Source organism: Coregonus clupeaformis, chromosome 2 (genome assembly GCF_020615455.1).
Source record: "Coregonus clupeaformis isolate EN_2021a chromosome 2, ASM2061545v1, whole genome shotgun sequence".
In the NCBI taxonomy this organism is placed as follows: Eukaryota; Metazoa; Chordata; class Actinopteri; order Salmoniformes; family Salmonidae; genus Coregonus; species Coregonus clupeaformis.
This window is the reverse complement of record NC_059193.1, coordinates 27,443,730-27,462,440: the sequence shown is the minus strand read 5'-3', so window position 1 is coordinate 27,462,440 and position 18,711 is coordinate 27,443,730. Positions and strand designations below refer to the sequence as shown.

At 45.1% G+C, this 18,711-nt stretch overlaps 1 protein-coding gene across 4 annotated transcripts in view; it reads right to left on the bottom strand.

The window, feature by feature from the left end:
- Positions 1-18,711, bottom strand: part of LOC121532656 (testican-1) — a 290,839-nt gene that overhangs the window by 33,845 nt on the left and 238,283 nt on the right. For all 4 annotated transcript variants that reach the window (XM_041838443.1, XM_041838454.1, XM_041838446.1 and 1 more), the window contains one exon: positions 14,687-14,810. In XM_041838443.1, the coding sequence (XP_041694377.1) occupies positions 14,687-14,810 (124 nt within the window). The remainder of the gene's footprint in view (positions 1-14,686; positions 14,811-18,711) is intronic.

Genomic DNA, 18,711 nt, shown 5'->3' with positions numbered 1-18,711 from the left:
AGAGGCTTTGCATCAAATTCCAATGAAAACATCTGTTATATGTCAGAGATATGATAGGAAACTATTTAAACAAATTAGGATGTGTGTTGGCCATAATAGTGTTGACACCACCAATGCAGATGACTGTAAACAACCATAGAGAGATTGCATTGCTGGAATTTCCAATGATCGACAATTGAATACCAGCCTCAGAGTGTCTACCAGCTCTCAAAGTCTCACGTCAGAATTAGATGTTCATCCATGATTCTCAAACGTCAAATTTCAAAGTGTTTAAGGTTAAGTTTAGGCATTAACTCAAAGTTTTTAACGTTAGGGTTAAGTTCAGGCATTAACTCCAAATTCTTAAGGTTAGGCATTAACTCTGAATGTTTAAGGTAAAGGTGAAGGTTTGGGATAGGCTTAAAACAAAAATATCAAAAACAACTTTCTATTGCTGGATTCAAAATTACAACCTTTGGAATCAGAGGCAGATGCTTACGGCCATCCCCGTCCACAACACCCTAGCAAAACCGAAACCTACTTGAAGTTATGAGCGTTCACTGTTGGCCCCTAGGGGCCGGTTTCCATGTCATCTCCTGACGTCTTCAGCCATGGATGGACGTCCAATACTGACTGACTTGTATCACAGGTGACCTGGCTGGTCTAGAACTAGAGAATCCATTATCACGGGTGACCTGGCTGGTCTAGAACTAGAGAATCCATTATCACGGGTGACCTGGCTGGTCTAGAACTAGAGAATCCATTATCACGGGTGACCTGGCTGGTCTACAACTAGAGAATCCATTATCACGGGTGACCTGGCTGGTCTACAACTAGAGAATCCATTATCACGGGTGACCTGGCTGGTCTACAACTAGAGAATCCATTATCACGGGTGACCTGGCTGGTCTAGAACTAGAGAATCCATTATCACGGGTGACCTGGCTGGTCTAGAACTAGAGAATCCATTATCACGGGTGACCTGGCTGGTCTAGAACTAGAGAATCCATTATCACGGGTGACCTGGCTGGTCTACAACTAGAGAATCCATTATCACGGGTGACCTGGCTGGTCTACAACTAGAGAATCCATTATCACGGGTGACCTGGCTGGTCTACAACTAGAGAATCCATTATCACGGGTGACCTGGCTGGTCTACAACTAGAGAATCCATTATCACGGGTGACCTGGCTGGTCTACAACTAGAGAATCCATTATCACGGGTGACCTGGCTGGTCTAGAACTAGAGAATCCATTATCACGGGTGACCTGGCTGGTCTACAACTAGAGAATCCATTATCACGGGTGACCTGGCTGGTCTACAACTAGAGAATCCATTATCACGGGTGACCTGGCTGGTCTACAACTAAAGAATCCATTATCACGGGTGACCTGGCTGGTCTACAACTAGAGAATCCATTATCACGGGTGACCTGGCTGGTCTACAACTAGAGAATCCATTATCACGGGTGACCTGGCTGGTCTACAACTAGAGAATCCATTCTCAGCTAATCCATTCCACACAATGATGACAGAGTATAAAAAGCACGTGAGGTCTGATGTAAAAATAGAGGGAGCGTTCACAGTGACATGGAATTCCGAATGACACAGACAGAGAAAGAGAGAGAAACAAAAATTATCCCAAAGGGAGAGATAGACTTTGACGTCCATCTTTTATGCATTTCCAAAAAGGCATAATGAAAGGGGAAAAACGTATAGCTGTGATTTGAAGGACGTTGAGTCTTTGTGCAGAGACGGAGTGACAATGCCTGACTGACCCCCTGGTTCAGTCAGTCATTATCCGCTGCATTGTCCCACTAAGACACCGAGACAGTCGCCCACCATGACACAAAGGCACGGTGACAGCCATCACTCGCCACCGGCTGTGATATCACCATGATGACGCTACAGATCCACACTGTCGGAGCCTACCCCACTAGCTGGTTATCCCTTTCCTGGCCAACTACAACAACAAAGTGTAAACATACTGTGTGTCGTAATGATTGGTAGAGGCTTATCAAACACTCATAAGTATGTGTACACAACTAAACCAACATATTAGTACTTGGCAAGGAGTCCATCATACAGCTATAATCTATATAGTTAATACCAGTCAGTCACGTCCTCTCCTCCTAATCCCCATTTTCTGCATTCTATCCCTCTCTCCTTCCTTCCTCCCTCCCTCCTCTTTTCCTACCCTACCCTCCTCTCCTCTACCTTCCTCCATCCCTCTCTCCTTCCTTCCTCCCTCCCTCCTCTTTTCCTACCCTACCCTTCTCTCCTCTACTTTCCTCCATCCCTCTCTCCTCTACTTCCCTTCCTCCTTCCCTCCCTCTGTCCTTCCTCTCCCTCCATCTCTTCTTCCCTATCTCCCAAGTGTGTGATGACAGGCATGGCAGAAGCACAGTGTACCACTCCTCCTCTATGATGAAGGTTAACGCACCCGGGTTCAAACACACTTCATTAGGGTAAGAGGAGGACGGTAGCAAACAAAGGCGTCCCGGCAACGAACAGCGACGTGCTCTATTGTAACGTGGACAAGGCTAGGACAAATGTAATTTACCCAGGGGATTTATCCCATTAAAGACTGGGTGATTCAGCTGCTTTGTGAGCCCATATCTCCAGCATTAGCAGTCAGCTAATGAGGTGGGGAGAGTTAAAGGATCCCATTCACCTCAGCTCACACCCACCGGCTTAGCTTAGCCTGTGTAATTAACTTCAAATTAGACCCCCAAAACTTCCTTTCCCAAAGACTAGTCCCCATTCCTAATGACTTTCTATCAGAGCAGGACAGAGACGTTTGAAAAGGATTTACATATAAGCCGAGAGGGTCACCATGTGTAATTACTATTAAACAACTTAAATTAAAAACTACTTAATCAGACATTTGAGGGAAGAACAAATAAACTACTAACACAGTGTGAAAGCATATAAGGGACAAATAGGACAAAAGGAGTCAACACACTGAATTATTTCTTTACCTCAGTCTCCTGTGGGTCACAGGCTGAAGGTATTTCATATTCAAAAACATTCAGTGAATATTCTTTATTCATTCAACTTGGATTGGTCCTGGGCCACATTATCCAAGGTTGCATCTATATTCCTCTATTAAAGGTGCAATTCAGCCATTTTCTATCTCAATAACAAATCATTTCTGGGTAACAATTAAGTACTTTACTGTGATTGTTTTAAACTAAAATGGTCAAAAACAAACAAAAATAGCTTCTTAGCAAAGAGCAATTTCTCAAGCAAGAATTTTGCTAGGACTGTCTGGGAGTGGTCTGAATGTGGAAGAGAAAACTGAAAACTAGCTGTTATTGGCAGAGAGGTTTGGAACTCTCTTTTTTATTGGTCTATTAACTAATATACTGCCTGGTGATGCCAAAACTCCATCCCACCAATATAGGCAGAAATGTCAGGCGGTCTTTTCAAACAGCTCTTACTCTAAAATGGCATTATCATAATTTTCACAATTTCACAGTATTATTCCAACCTCATAGTGTGGACATACACTACATGACCAAAAGTATGTGGACACCTGCTGGTCGAAAATCTAATTCCAAAATCATGGGCATTAAGATGGAGTTGGTCCCAACTTTGCTGCTATACCAGCCTCCTGGGAAGGCTTTCCACTAGATGTTGGAACACTGCTGCGGGGACTTGCTTCCATTCAGCCTCATTAGTGAGGTCGGGCACGGATGTTGGGCGATTAGGCCTGGCTCGCAGTCGGCGTTCCAATTCATCCCAAAGGTGTTAAATGGGGTTGAGGTCAGGGCTCTGTATGGACCTCGCTTTGTGCACGGGGGCATTGTCATGCAGAAACAGGTAAGGGCCTTCCCCAAACTGTTGCCACAAAGTTGGAAGCACAGAAAAGTCTAGAATATAATTGTACGCTGTAGCGTTAAGATTTCCCTTCACTGGAACTAAGGGGCCTATCTCAAACCATGAAAAACAGCCCCACACCATTATTCCAACTCCACCAAACTTTACAGTTGGCCCTATGCATTGGGGCAGGTTGCGTTCCCCAGGCATTCGCCAAACCCAGATTTGTCCGTCGGACTGCAAGATGGTGAAGCGTGATTCATCACTCCAGAGAACACGTTTCCACTGCTCCAGAGTCCAGTTGCTTCCAAAGGCAGTTTGGAACTCGGTAGTGAGTGTTGCAACCGAGGACAACCCATTTCTGTGAGATTGTGTGGCCTACCACTTCGCGGCTGAGCCGTAACAGCACTTACAGTTGACCGGGGAAGCTCTAGCAGGGCAGAAATTTGATGAACTGACTTGTTGGAAAGGCGGCATCTTATGACGGTGCCACGTTGAAAGTCACTGAGCTCTTCTGTAAGGCCATACTACTGCCAATGTTTGTCTAAGGAGATTGCATGGCTGTGTGCTTGATTTTATACACCTGTCAGCAACGGGTGTGGCTGAAATAGCCAAATCCACCAATTTGAAGGGGTGTCCACATACAGTACCAGTCAAAAGTTTGGACACACCTACTCATTCAAGGGTTTTTCTTTATTTTTACAATTTTTCACATTGTAGAATAATAGTGAAGACATCAAAACTATGAAATAACACATATGGAATCATGTAGTAACCAAAAAACGGTTAAACAAATCAATATATATTTTATATTTGAGATTCTTCAAATAGCCACCCTTTGCCTTGATGACAGCTTTGCACACTCTTGGCTTCACCTGGAATGCTTTTCCAACAGTCTTGAAGGAGTTCCCACATATGCTGAGCACTTGTTGGCTGCTTTTCCTTCATTCTGCGGTCCAATTCATCCCAAACCATCTCAATTGGGTTGAGGTCGGGTGAATGTGGAGGCCAGGTCATCTGATGCAGCACTCCATCACTCTACTTCTTGGTAAAATAGCCCTCACACAGCCTGGAGGTGTGTAGGATCATTGTCCTGTTGAAAAACAAATGATAGTCCCACTAAGTCCAAACCAGATAAGATGGCGTATCGCTGCAGAATGCTGTGGTAGCCATGCTGGTTAAGTGTGCCTTGAATTCTAAATAAATCACAGACAGTATCACCAGCAAAGCACCCCCACACCATAACACCTCCTCCATGCTTTACGGTGGGAACCACACATGCGGAGATCATCCTTTCACCTACGCCGCATCTCACAAAACACGGCGGTTTGAACCACAAATCTCCAATTTGGACTCCAGACCAAAGAACACATTTCCACTGGTCTAATGTCCATTGATCGTGTTTCTTGGCCCAAGCAGGTCTATTCTTCTTATTGGTGTCCTTTAGTAGTGGTTTCTTTGCAGCAATTCGAACAGTTGATGCTGAGATGTGTCGTTACTTGAACTCTGTGAAGCAATTATTAGGGCTGCAATTTTTGAGGCTGGTAACTCTAATGAACTATCCTCTGCAGCAGAGGTAACTCTGGTTTTTCCATTCCTGTGGCAGTCCTCATGAGAGCCAGTTTCATCATAGTGCTTGATGGTTTTTGCGACTGCACTTGAAGAAACGTTCAAAGTTCTTGACATTTTCAGTATTGACTGACCTTCATGTCTTAAAGTAATGATGGACTGTCGTTTCTCTTTGCTTATTTGAGCTGTTTTTGCCATAATATGGACTTGGTTTTTTACCAAATAAGGCTATCTTCTGTTTACCCCCCTACCTTGTCACAACACAACTGATTGGCTCAAACGCATTAAGAAGGAAATAAATTCCCACAAATACATTTTTAAGAAGGCACACCTGTTAATTTAAAATAATTCCAGGTGAATACCTCATGAAACTGGTTGAGAGAATGCCAAGAGTGTGCAAAGTTGTCATCAAGGCAAAGGGTGGCTATTTGAAGAATCTCAAATATAAAATATATATTGATTTGTTTAACACTTTTTTGGTTACTACATGATTCCATATGTGTTTTTTCATAGATTTGATTTCTTCATTATTATTCTACAATGTAAATCATTTTAAAAATAAAGAAAACCCCTTGAATGAGTAGGTGTGTCCAAACTTTTGACTGGTAGTGTACGTGTCTGTACTAAAGTGTATAACACAGGAAATTCCTGTTTTTGACTGCACTGGGCCTTTAAGAGTTGAGCACAGTAGAGTTTTCATGTAGTAGGTTACTGTATGTATGTCACCAGCCCATGAGCAGGTGTTGTGGGCTGGTGTTTCAGATACAAACAGGTGACCTCTAGATGAGAGGTCAGCAAGGGACTAAACTCCAGCCGTGTCTACCCAGCATGCAGTTCTGTCTCCATATGGCACTGAGCTGTGGACCTGCCACTATCTACCCTGCCAGAGGGAGAGAGAAAACAGAAAAGGGGGGCAATGTGAAAAGGAGAAGTAGAATCAAGATGAAGTTCAGCTGAAAGCTCAAATTAAATAAAACAGACAATCATCAGCGCCAGAACCAACTCATTGGAATGTCCCTACCCCATGACCCAACAAGCAAAAAAAAGGGGCAGGGCTGGGGGACAGGACTAATATGCACAACTGAAGGCAATAAACAACTTCTCTGGTTGAAAATGGCCTATGTGGCATCGATATTAGTCAGAAACATTTGTGCAAGTGTCTAAACTCACTAAAAGTGTAAATAGGATAATTTTGGTAATAAAGTCAGTCTCGTCCAAAACAGAGTTCTGTAAGTGAGTTCGTCATGACTTACTTGAGGGTTGGGTTTTGATTTAGACAATTCTCACTCTCCCACTAACACGGGACACACAGCTGCAGTGATTGTCTCTATCCAATCCTACCACAGAACACACAGACAGTGAGACAGACTGCCCTTCAGCGCAGAGAAATACAGCGTGACACACATCTCCGGTCTCCCTAATCTGATACGTTACGCTGTTACCCACAACATTTAACAGAGAAATCAAATGAAGATATCGCCTGGATTTCATGAAATTCAACACTGCATGCGCTATCTGTCCACGTGGGCACCAGCAAGTATGCTTTGAGAACGCCCGTGTTCAGTAGTGATTGGCTTGTGATTTGCTAGTGTCAAAGGACCATCAGATTCTCCGGGACGACTTCAACCAATGGCCTCCAACACACTCACGACATGCTCTGAATTTTAATTCACATATAAGCGAAGATACTTAACTCTTCTGAGTTGGCTAGATCTAAATTCGCCTCTAGGAGTTTCAGAAATAATGGATAGCTGTGAATAGAGGTGACATCGTGTAAACAGAGAGAGTGATATATATATAGAGGAATGAGAGATCAGGGAGAGAGAGAGGGAGAGAAGATATAGAGATATAGAGGAATGAGAGAGAAGAGAGAGAGAAATAGAGAGAGAGAAAGAGAGAAAGAGAGAGAAAGAGAGAGCGAGAGAGAGAGTGATAGATATATAGAGGAACAAGAGAAGGGAGAGAGAGAGGAGAGAGAGAGAGAGATATAGAGGAATGAGAGAGAGAGAGAAAGAGAGAGAGAGAAAGAGAGAGAGAGAGAGAGAGAGAGAGAGGGGAGAATGAGAGAGGAGAGAGAGAGAGAGGAGAGAGAGAGAGAGAGAGAGAGAGAGAGAGAGAGAGAGAGAGAGAGAGAGAGAAAGAAAGAGCTTTGACTGATACACACACACACACACACTTCCAGAGAGAATCAGGTGTGTCAGTGTGTGTATCACAGAGATACCCAGCTTGCAGAGAGTTTGACAGTCTCAGCGAGAAAACCCAGAACCCGTCCACACTACCACCACAACTAATTTACCTAGCCTTCACTCACATTACAGGGCAGAGAAGGAAGGAGAGAGAAAGGAGGGGTGGGAGGGAGAGGGAAAGGAGGGGCGGGAGAGAGATGAGTCTGAGATCAAGCCCGAGCAGCCGTTCACAACTCTTATCTATCTATCTATCTATCTATCTATCTATCTATCTATCTATCTATCTATCTATCTATCTATCTATCTATCTATCTATCTATCTATCTATCATTCCCAGTACAGCGGAAGAGCGTGGGCAGAGAGATGGGCAGAGTGTGGACAGAGTGTGGACAGAGTGTGGACAGAGTGTGGACAAAGTGTGGACAGTGTGGGCAGAGTGTGGACAGAGTGTAGGCAGAGTGTGGACAGAGTGTAGGCAGAGTGTGGGCAGAGTGTGGACAGTGTGGACAGAGTGTGGACAGAGTGTGGACAGAGTGTGGACAAAGTGTGGACAGTGTGGGCAGAGTGTGGACAGAGTGTAGGCAGAGTGTGGACAGAGTGTAGGCAGAGTGTGGGCAGAGTGTAGGCAGAGTGTGGGCAGAGTGTGGACAGTGTGGACAGAGTGTGGACAGTATGGGCAGAGTGTGGGCAGAGTGTGGACAGAGTGTGGGCAGAGTGTGGACAGTGTGGACAGAGTGTGGACAGTATGGGCAGAGTGTGGGCAGAGTGTGGACAGAGTGTGGGCAGAGTGTGGACAGTGTGGACAGAGTGTGGACAGTATGGGCAGAGTGTGGGCAGAGTGTGGACAGAGTGTGGACAGAGTGTGGGCAGAGTGTGGACAGTGTGGACAGAGTGTGGACAGTATGGGCAGAGTGTGGACAGTGTGGACAGAGTGTGGACAGTATGGACAGAGTGTGGACAGTATGGGCAGAGTGTGGACAGTGTGGACAGAGTGTGGACAGTATGGGCAGAGTGTGGACAGAGTGATGGGCAGAGAGATGGGGCAAAGTGTGTGCAGAGAGATGGACAGGGTGTGGACAGAGTGTGGGCAGAGTGTGGACAGAGTGTGGGCAGAGAGATGGGCAGAGTGTGGACAGAGTGTGGACAGAGTGTGGACAGAGTGTGGACAGTATGGGCAGAGTGTGGACAGTGTGGACAGAGTGTGGACAGTATGGGCAGAGTGTGGACAGAGTGTGGACAGTATGGGCAGAGTGTGGACAGTGTGGACAGAGTGTGGACAGTATGGGCAGAGTGTGGACAGAGTGATGGGCAGAGAGATGGGCAAAGTGTGTGCAGAGAGATGGACAGGGTGTGGACAGAGTGTGGGCAGAGTGTGGGCAGAGTGTGGACAGAGTGTGGGCAGAGAGATGGGCAGAGTGTGGACAGAGTGTGGACAGAGTGTGGACAGAGCCTTGACAAAGTTTACTTTCTGCCCTCTGGAGACACACTCATCTCCAGAGCACGTCTCTCATCCTCAGAGCGCATCTCGTCTCCAGAGCACGTCTCTTGTCTCCAAAGCACGTCTCTCTTCTCCAGAGCACGTCTCTCGTCTCCAGAGCACGTCTCTAATCTCCAGAGCACATCTCTCATCTCCAGAGCACATCTCTCATCTCCAGAGCACATCTCTCATCTCCAGAACACGTCACTCGTCTCCAGAGCACATCTCTCATCTCCAGAGCACGTCTCTCATCCTCAGAGCACGTCTCGTCTCCAGAGCACATCTATCATCTCCATGGCACGTCTCTCATCTCCAGAGCACATCTCTCGTCTCCAGAGCACGTCTCTCATCTCCAGAGCACGTCTCTCATCTTCAGAGCATATCTCGTCTCCAGAGCACATCTATCATCTCCAGAGCACGTCTCTCATCTCCAGAGCACGTCTCTCATCTCCAGAGCACGTCTCTCATCTCCAGAGCACGTCTCTCGTCTCCAGAGCACATCTCTCATCTCCAGAGCACGTCTCTCATCTCCAGAGCACGTCTCTCGTCTCCAGAGCACGTCTCTAGTCTCCAGAGCACGTCTCTAATCTCCAGAGCACGTCTCTCATCTCCAGAGCACATCTCTCATCTCCAGAGCACATCTCTCATCTCCAGAGCACATCTCTCATCTCCAGAGCACGTCACTCGTCTCCAGAACATGCCACTCGTCTCCAGAGCACATCTCTCATCTCCAGAGCACATCTCTCGCCTCCAGACCACGTCTCTCGTCTCCAGAGCACATCTCTCATCTCCAGAACAAGTCTCTCGTCTCCAGAGCACATCTCTCATCTCTCGTCTTCAGAGCACATCACTTCAGAAGGCATGTTTAAGGAGAGAGAGCGGAGGAGAGAGAGAGATCAGGAGAGAGGACAGAAATAGAGAGAGAGAGCAGAGGAGAGAGAGAGAGATCAGGAGAGAGGACAGAAAGAGAGAATGAGCGAAAGAGAGAGAGAGAGAGAGAGAGAGAGAGGACGGAGAGAACGAGAGCGAGAGCGAGAGAGAGAGAGAGAGAGAGAGAGAGAGAGAGAGAGATAGAGAGAGAAAGAGGGCAGAGATAGAGAGAGAGGGGGTATGGAGTCTGGACTCTTTATATAAATGTGTTGGGTCATTTGGGGCTGACCGAGCACCCGGGGTGTGATAAGAACAAGAAAAACACTTGAAAGTGGCTTAAGTCTGCCTTAATGCCTTAACCTACCAGATCTTTTAGTATCGCTCACACTCAGTCTCTTCTCCTCCGTGCTGCTGGCCTACTGTACTGTCCACCACGAGATTGGTACTTACATAACGTGGTCGTTTGCTTGGAGCTGGTGGTGCGTCAGTGCCACTGGCACTGCACTGTGCACAAATGGCTCCTAACTTGCTGTCATACCTCAGCTTCTCAGTGCACTCCAACGCACTACGGACCACTTAGACTCCAGGGTAAAGACATGTTGCTTTTGTTTAGAGTCATTTGTTTGGAGGATGGAGAAGACTGGGGATTCTGTGCACCATGGTGGCTGTAAACTTAAAGTCAGGGTCCGTCACCACCTTCAGCCGCCCTGTAGCCTTGAGTCTTACTTCTGTACTGTACGAACGCGTGCTTCCTTTAATGTCAGAGGAACTCCACAATGCTGTCACAATTTCTAAATTTTTTTACCCCCTTTTTCTCCCCAATTTCATGATATTCAATTGCGATCCAATTACGATCTTGTCTCATCGCTGCAACTCCTCAACGGGCTCGGGAGAGGTGAAGGTTGAGTCATACGTCCTCCAAACCGCGCTTCTTAACACCCCCTGCTTAATCCGGAAGCCAGCTCCTGCTTTTGTTCTACAGTATCGCTCCACGCTACGCTCCCTCCATCATAATGAAGGGGGGAAGAATGAGATAACAAGAGAGCGTTAATTAATTAGCACCAATTTTCCTTTTGTCTCCTGTTAGTCTCCGTTGTGCCTGCTGAACTCTGGGCGCTGTGTGTTGCGTGTTAGCTACCCTAATCAAAAAAAGCACAGCAGTGGATAGCTAGGGTGTTCACTGACTGTCGAGTGTATGTGTGTGTGTGTGTGTGTGTGTGTGACAAGACAGAGACAAGTGTCATAAACATTATCATGATTTAAACACTGTACACTATTCCAGCTGTCATCTGCAACTCTCACTACTATAAGTATTTAGTCAGAGAATTAATGCCCTGCCATCTGAACATTAACATAAGAGAGAAAGTGACAGAGAGCTAGAGAGTGTGATATATATATATATATATATATATATATATATATATATATAGAGAGAGAGAGAGAGAGAGAGAGAGAGAGAGAGAGAGAGAGAGAGAGAGAGAGAGAGAGTTAGAGAGAGTGTAGAGTTTTGCAATCTATGAAAAATAGAAGAAATCCTGTCAGAAGGCATCCATATTCATGGCCTCATCATTGCTGCATCACTCACTGGGACTGGAAAGAGAGAGGAAAGCCAGGGAGGAAGAGGAGGAGGGAGAGAGGACTGCACCCCTTAAAACACACACACATATTACACACACACACACACACACACACGGTTTATAGATGCAACACAAACATACGCTTACACATGTGTAAACACTCTCCCTCTCAAAAATAATAATCTAGTCCTCACACACAAACATAATCATGTCCATGTCTGCATGTTTAGCTGTATACATAAAGAGATGGAAAGGGGGTGAGCTTCTCATCACAAGCAGGAGATTACAGAGAGGGAATGAGAGATTTTGCTTTCTACTCCTTCCTCCCTCCTTACCTCCCTCCTTTCCTCCCCCTTCACTCTATGGAAAGGCCTTTAGTTATAAGCATGTCATGCAAAGTGACTACAGACAGACGCGACTGTATTCTTGGTGTCTATCCCAAACAGCACCCTATTCCCATATAGTGCAGGGCCCACAGGGTATGAAATATGGTGGGTATTTTTGGGAAGCAGCCTTGGTGTCACTGTACTACCTAGCCCACCACTCTTACCCCTCCCCCAGGATTGTGTTTCTCCTTCCCCATCTTTCCCTCCCCCTCCCCCCGTCAGACACTCTCGTCTCATGCACACATTTACACACTCTATCCATCCCTCAGCACACTTTTCCATCTGGAGGAGAACACCTTTCCTCCCTGTCTTTAGATTGTATTTCTCCTCCTGAATCCCTCCATCCATCTCCTGAAATCCCATCTTCATGACAAACAATAAGACACACTCACTCACTCACTCCATCACCCTCCATACTGCTACACTGCCCTAACTCCCCTGGCTGATGCTGCCAGAGAGAGAGATGGAGAGACAGAGAGAGATAGAGAGAGAGAGAGAGAGAGAGAGAGAGAGAGACAGAGAGAGATAGAGAGAGAGAGAGCGCGCGAGAGAGAGAGCGCGCGAGAGAGAGAGAGAGCGAGAGAGAGAGAGCGCGAGAGAGAGAGCGCGAGAGAGAGGTGGTATGTGGGGAAGAAATGGAAACCAGAAGGAGCTTCTTTGCTTACTTATTTTACATTCCAGAGTTGTGCTTGTGTGTGTGTGTGTGTGTGTACGTGTGTGTACGTGTGTGTGTGTGTGTTTGTGCGTGTGTGCGTGTGTCCGTCCGTGCAATGCGTGTATGCGTGACTGCATTAACTTGATTGTCACTATCTCTGTGATATATTCAGATTAACCCTGCTCACGCACACACAATCACTTTCCAATTAAAAGATCTTGTCAGGGTCATATTTGATGAGGAGGAAACTAACAGACAGCTTATGAATGAATTCATAATGAACACATTGGGTCTCTTTTTGATAATGACAGGCTGTATTTCTCCTAATATCTGTAGCCACTTTTATATCACATTTAAGAGGGCAGAGATCATTTATGTAGGTTTAAAAATCCACCAATGACGATGCAGAATGCACACAATCCAACACACAATAGAACCAGTTGTACTGCTGCATATTTCAAGACATGAGGGTGCAGTGAGATACCCGATGGGTTGGACGATACTTTTACTCCTCAATCATCTTTAAAAAACGTATACTTAAAAACTGGAAATCCACCAATCCTCCGTCGTTAATGCAATAGAGAGATCAAACGCTTTATTATTTAAATGTTGAAAGTGCATGGGCGACGGAAAGAAACCAAATGGTTCAGTTTGAGGACATGTGGCGGAGACTGATGCTGGCGCTGGAGATGGGGGTGTGTATTAGTGGGTCTGGGCAGGTGTGATGTAGTTGATGGAGATGGAGGTGTGTGTTAGTGGGTCTGGGCAGGTGTGATGCAGTTGATGGAGATGGAGGTGTGTATTAGTGGGTATGGGCAGGTGTGATGCAGTTGATGGAGATGGAGGTGTGTATTAGTGGGTCTGGGCAGGTGTGATGTAGTTGATGGAGATGGAGGTGTGTATTAGTGGGTATGGGCAGGTGTGATGCAGTTGATGGAGATGGAGGTGTGTATTAGTGGGTCTGGGCAGATGTGATGCAGTTGATGGAGATGGAGGTGTGTATTAGTGGGTCTGGGCAGGGGTGATGTAGTTGATAGAGATGGAGGTGTGTATTAGTGAGTCTGGGCAGGGGTGATGTAGTTGATGGAGATGGAGGTTGTGTATTAGTGGGACTGGGCAGGGGTGATGAAGTTGATGGAGATGGAGGTGTGTATTAGTGGTTCTGGGCAGGTGTGATGTAGTTGATGGAGATGGAGGTGTGTGTTAGTGGGTCTTGGCAGGGGTGATGTAGTTGATGGAGATGGAGGTGTGTGTTAGTGGGTCTGGGCAGGGGTGATATAGTTGATGGAGGTGTGTATTAGTGGGTCTGGGCAGGTGTGATGTAGTTGATGGAGGTGGGGGTGTGTATTAGTGGGTCTGGGCAGGTGTGATGCAGTTGATGGAGATGGAGGTGTGTATTAGTGGGTCTAGGCAGGTGTGATGTAGTTGATGGAGATGGTGTGTATTAGTGGGACTGGGCAAGGGTGATGTAGTTGATGGAGATGGAGGTGTGTGTTAGTGAGTCTGGGCAGGGGTGATGTAGTTGATGGAGATGGAGGTGTGTGTTAGTGGGTCTGGGCAGGTGTGATGCAGTTGATGGAGATGGAGGTGTGTATTAGTGGGTCTGGGCAGGTGTGATGTAGTTGATGGAGATGGAGGTGTGTATTAGTGGGTATGGGCAGGTGTGATGCAGTTGATGGAGATGGAGGTGTGTGTTAGTGGGTATGGGCAGGTGTGATGTAGTTGATGGAGATGGAGGTGTGTATTAGTGGGACTGGGCAGGTGTGATGTAGTTGATGGAGATGGAGGTGTGTGTTAGTGAGTCTGGGCAGGGGTGATGTAGTTGATGGAGATGGAGGTGTGTGTTAGTGGGTCTGGGCAGGGGTGATGTAGTTGATGTTTGTATGATGTTGTAGTTTGTTTGTTTTGTGTTGTAAGAGATCAAATAAAACAAATAAATCAATAAAATAAAATAACCATTTGTACTCCTTATTGAAATACCTCATGAGCTGAGGACTTTACTTGAAGTACAGTTACAACACTGGTTTCACGACAGTGCCTTTTTGTGATACCAAAATATCAGCAGACACTAAGACACTAACTGACTGACAGACTGATTACCTGACTAACTGACAGACTAACAGTCTGACTTACAGACAGGTTTAGGGTTGAGGTTAGGTACTCACCGTTCTTCTCTGTTTTGTCACTGTGTGGTTTGACCAGTTCCAGACCAGGCAGACATGGACACGGTCCCTCACACTTCAGAGTGATGCTCTTCCCTGACTTACACTCCTCGAACTCCAGCGTACACTACAAAACACAGAGAGAATCATGGGTAGTGGAGTCTTTCTTCAGAGATGCACACACACACACACACACAGATGCTGCTGGTTCTCTTTGCCTTGTGTGTTAGAGCGAAGCAATTTCACGGACTGCCACCAATACAACTGCAGACTACAGATTACAGTAATTAAGTAATGAAGAAATTAAAGTAGTTTTTAAATGCAAAATAACAAACCTTCTCAAATGGATTTGAAAGATGGTTTTCTTGTCAAACCCAAAAATATTTTTTGGGGGGGTAAAATATAAGTAAAATTTGCCTCTGAGGGTCTGGAGAGATGCAGAATTCACACACTCACACACACTCATGAGGGGTGATAAATGCCATTATGAACCATTGAACGTGTGCTTGTGTAATTTTTAATTTAACCAGTCAACCAAGTGTATTTATAACAATACGATGCGTGAACGTCTGATTAATTCAGTTCCAAACAGTTGTGTTAATGGAATTCACTCCACAATATAACAGCCACTGTGCTAACAGGACCCCCGCACTGTTTAATAATAATTAGGTGGGTGCTATACACGTGTGTGAATTAAAAATGTTTTTTTTTTGCATATCCCAACTCCCCCTGAGACACCCTCGGAGAGTGAGCAACCCTGGAGCAATTAGGGTTAAGTGCCTTGCTCAAGGGGACAGATGGAGTTTTCACATAGTCGGCTCAGGGATTCGAACCAGCTACCTTTCGGTTACTGGCTCAACGCTCTTAATCCCTAGGCTACCTGCCGCCTGTCTACCATCTGTTAAGGTGGGGGTTATAATGTCTGTATATAAACACAACACATTAACCACATTAGAACATTGTTTATTGGGCCTACATTAATTAAGTAAAAAAAGTTATTGACCTTTCAATTCTTTCATGTTAGGCTACTACATAAGCTATAAAGCGTGAACATGTAGCAACATTGTTTGAATTTTTATCATCCTTGGTGTCTTTACATACAGTGGGGAAAAAAAGTATTTAGTCAGCCACCAATTGTGCAAGTTCTCCCACTTAAAAAGATGAGAGAGGAGTGTAATTTTCATCATAGGTACACGTCAACTATGACAGACAAAATGAGAAAAAAAATTCCAGAGAATCACATTGTAGGATTTTTTATGAATTTATTTGCAAATTATGGTGGAAAATAAGTATTTGGTCAATAACAAAAGTTTCTCAATACTTTGTTATATACTTTGCCTTTGTTGGCAATGACACAGGTCAAACGTTTTCTGTAAGTCTTCACAAGGTTTTCACACACTGTTGCTGGTATTTTGGCCCATTCCTCCATGCAGATCTCCTCTAGAGCAGTGATGTTTTGGGGCTGTCGCTGGGCAACACAGACTTTCAACTCCCTCCAAAGATTTTCTATGGGGTTGAGATCTGGAGACTGGCTAGGCCACTCCAGGACCTTGAAATGCTTCTTACGAAGCCACTCCTTCGTTGCCCGGGCGGTGTGTTTGGGATCATTGTCATGCTGAAAGACCCAGCCACGTTTCATCTTCAATGCCCTTGCTGATGGAAGGAGGTTTTCACTCAAAATCTCACGATACATGGCCCCATTCATTCTTTCCTTTACACGGATCAGTCGTCCTGGTCCCTTTGCAGAAAAACAGCCCCAAAGCATGATGTTTCCACCCCCATGCTTCACAGTAGGTATGGTGTTCTTTGGATGCAACTCAGCATTCTTTGTCCTCCAAACACAACGAGTTGAGTTTTTACCAAAAAGATATATTTTGGTTTCATCTGACCATATGACATTCTCCCAATCCTCTTCTGGATCATCCAAATGCACTCTAGCAAACTTCAGACGGGCCTGGACATGTACTGGCTTAAGCAGGGGGACACGTTTGGCACTGCAGGATTTGAGTCCCTGGCGGCGTAGTGTGTTACTGATGGTAGGCTTTGTTACTTTGGTCCCAGCTCTCTGCAGGTCATTCACTAGGTCCCCCTGTGTGGTTCTGGGATTTTTGCTCACCGTTCTTGTGATCATTTTGACTCCACAGGGTGAGATCTTGCGTGGAGCCCCAGATCGAGGGAGATTATCAGTGGTCTTGTATGTCTTCCATTTCCTAATAATTGCTCCCACAGTTGATTTCTTCAAACCAAGCTGCTTACCTATTGCAGATTCAGTCTTCCCAGCCTGGTGCAGGTCTACAATTTTGTTTCTGGTGTCCTTTGACAGCTCTTTGGTCTTGGCCATAGTGGAGTTTGGAGTGTGACTGTTTGAGGTTGTGGACTGGTGTCTTTTATACTGATAACAAGTTCAAACAGGTGCCATTAATACAGGTAACGAGTGGAGGACAGAGGAGCCTCTTAAAGAAGAAGTTACAGGTCTGTGAGAGCCAAAAATCTTGCTTGTTTGTAGGTGACCAAATACTTATTTTCCACCATAATTTGCAAATAAATTCATTAAAAATCCTACAATGTGATTTTATGGATTTTTTTTCCTCAATTTGTCTGTCATAGTTGACGTGTACCTATGATGAAAATTACAGGCCTCTCTCATCTTTTTAAGTGGGAGAACTTGCACAATTGGTGGCTGACTAAATACTTTTTTCCCCCACTGTATTTAAATAATTTATTTTCTTACATTTCTGTCATTGTGCACAGCACCATAGTCTATGTGTTGCATTAAACATTTAGAGAACATTTGCATACTTCTTGGTAAGAAACCTGATCCTAATTGTTCTATGCATATCTGGGACTGGCACTGTAATGGCTTTATTTTTCTGTCTCCTTATGCATTATTATGGAAATGTAAATAATGAATAGCCTACCCTTATTTTTCCCTCCACATTGTTTGCTCAATCCTGTCACAACCTTGACAGATGGTAAACAGTGCAGGGGTCCTGTTAGCTGTTATATTGTAGAGTGAATTCCATTAACACAACTGTTTGGAACTGAATTAATCAGACGTTCACGGGTCGCATTGTTATAAATACACTTGGTTGAATGATGTTTAAGTCACACCTTCAAGTAAAAAATACATATATTTAAAAACATCTTCACACGTACAACTACTCATTTATTGCATTTATCATCCCTCATAACACACACGTACAAATGCAACACACACACACAACCACACACACACAAATGCAACACACACACACACACATAACCACACAACCACACACACTGAATAACTCCTCTCCACTCTCCTACTGACACTTTCAATTTCACACATTCCAATTTATATCCATCACTTCCTCCCTGACAGTTCTTAGATAGCAGCACTAATGTCGCTTAATGCAATTTGTTGACAAAGGTACGCCACTCTCCCCTTCTATACATATTGAATTACCTGTCCAGAGGGAGGAAAGGAAGCCTATGAAATATTCTCCAGCCAATTCAATTGACTGCTATTTCCAGGCTAGTGAAACATTGTTGATGTCAGCACCAAGAATCTCTGTCTGTGTATGGCTTTGATATGTTTTTATTTGTGTACAAATATATGAAAGAAACTAGAGGCAAAAGTAGAGAGGGTCAAGTACAGAGAACAGAAGAGGGAGAAGGAAGGAAGGAAGGAAGGAAGGAAGGAAGGAAGGAAGGAAGGAAGGAAGGAAGGAAGGAAGGAAGGAAGGAAGGAGAGACATAGGAAGACAGGGGAAGACTATAATGAAAGGGAGAAACAGAAAAAGAGAGAAAGAGAGAGACAGAGAGAGAGAGAAAGAGAGTCCATTATTATTCCACAGTGAGTTGAAGGGGCTGAAAGGTTCAGACTGAAACACTACTCATCCAGAGGGTTTAGAGGGAGAGAGGGGGATGAGCAGAGAGAGAGCGAGAGAGAGACAGAGAGAGAGAGACAGAGAGAGAGAAACAGAGAGAGACAGAGAGAGAGAAACAGAGAGACAGAGAGAGAGAGACAGAGAGAGAGAGAGAGAAAC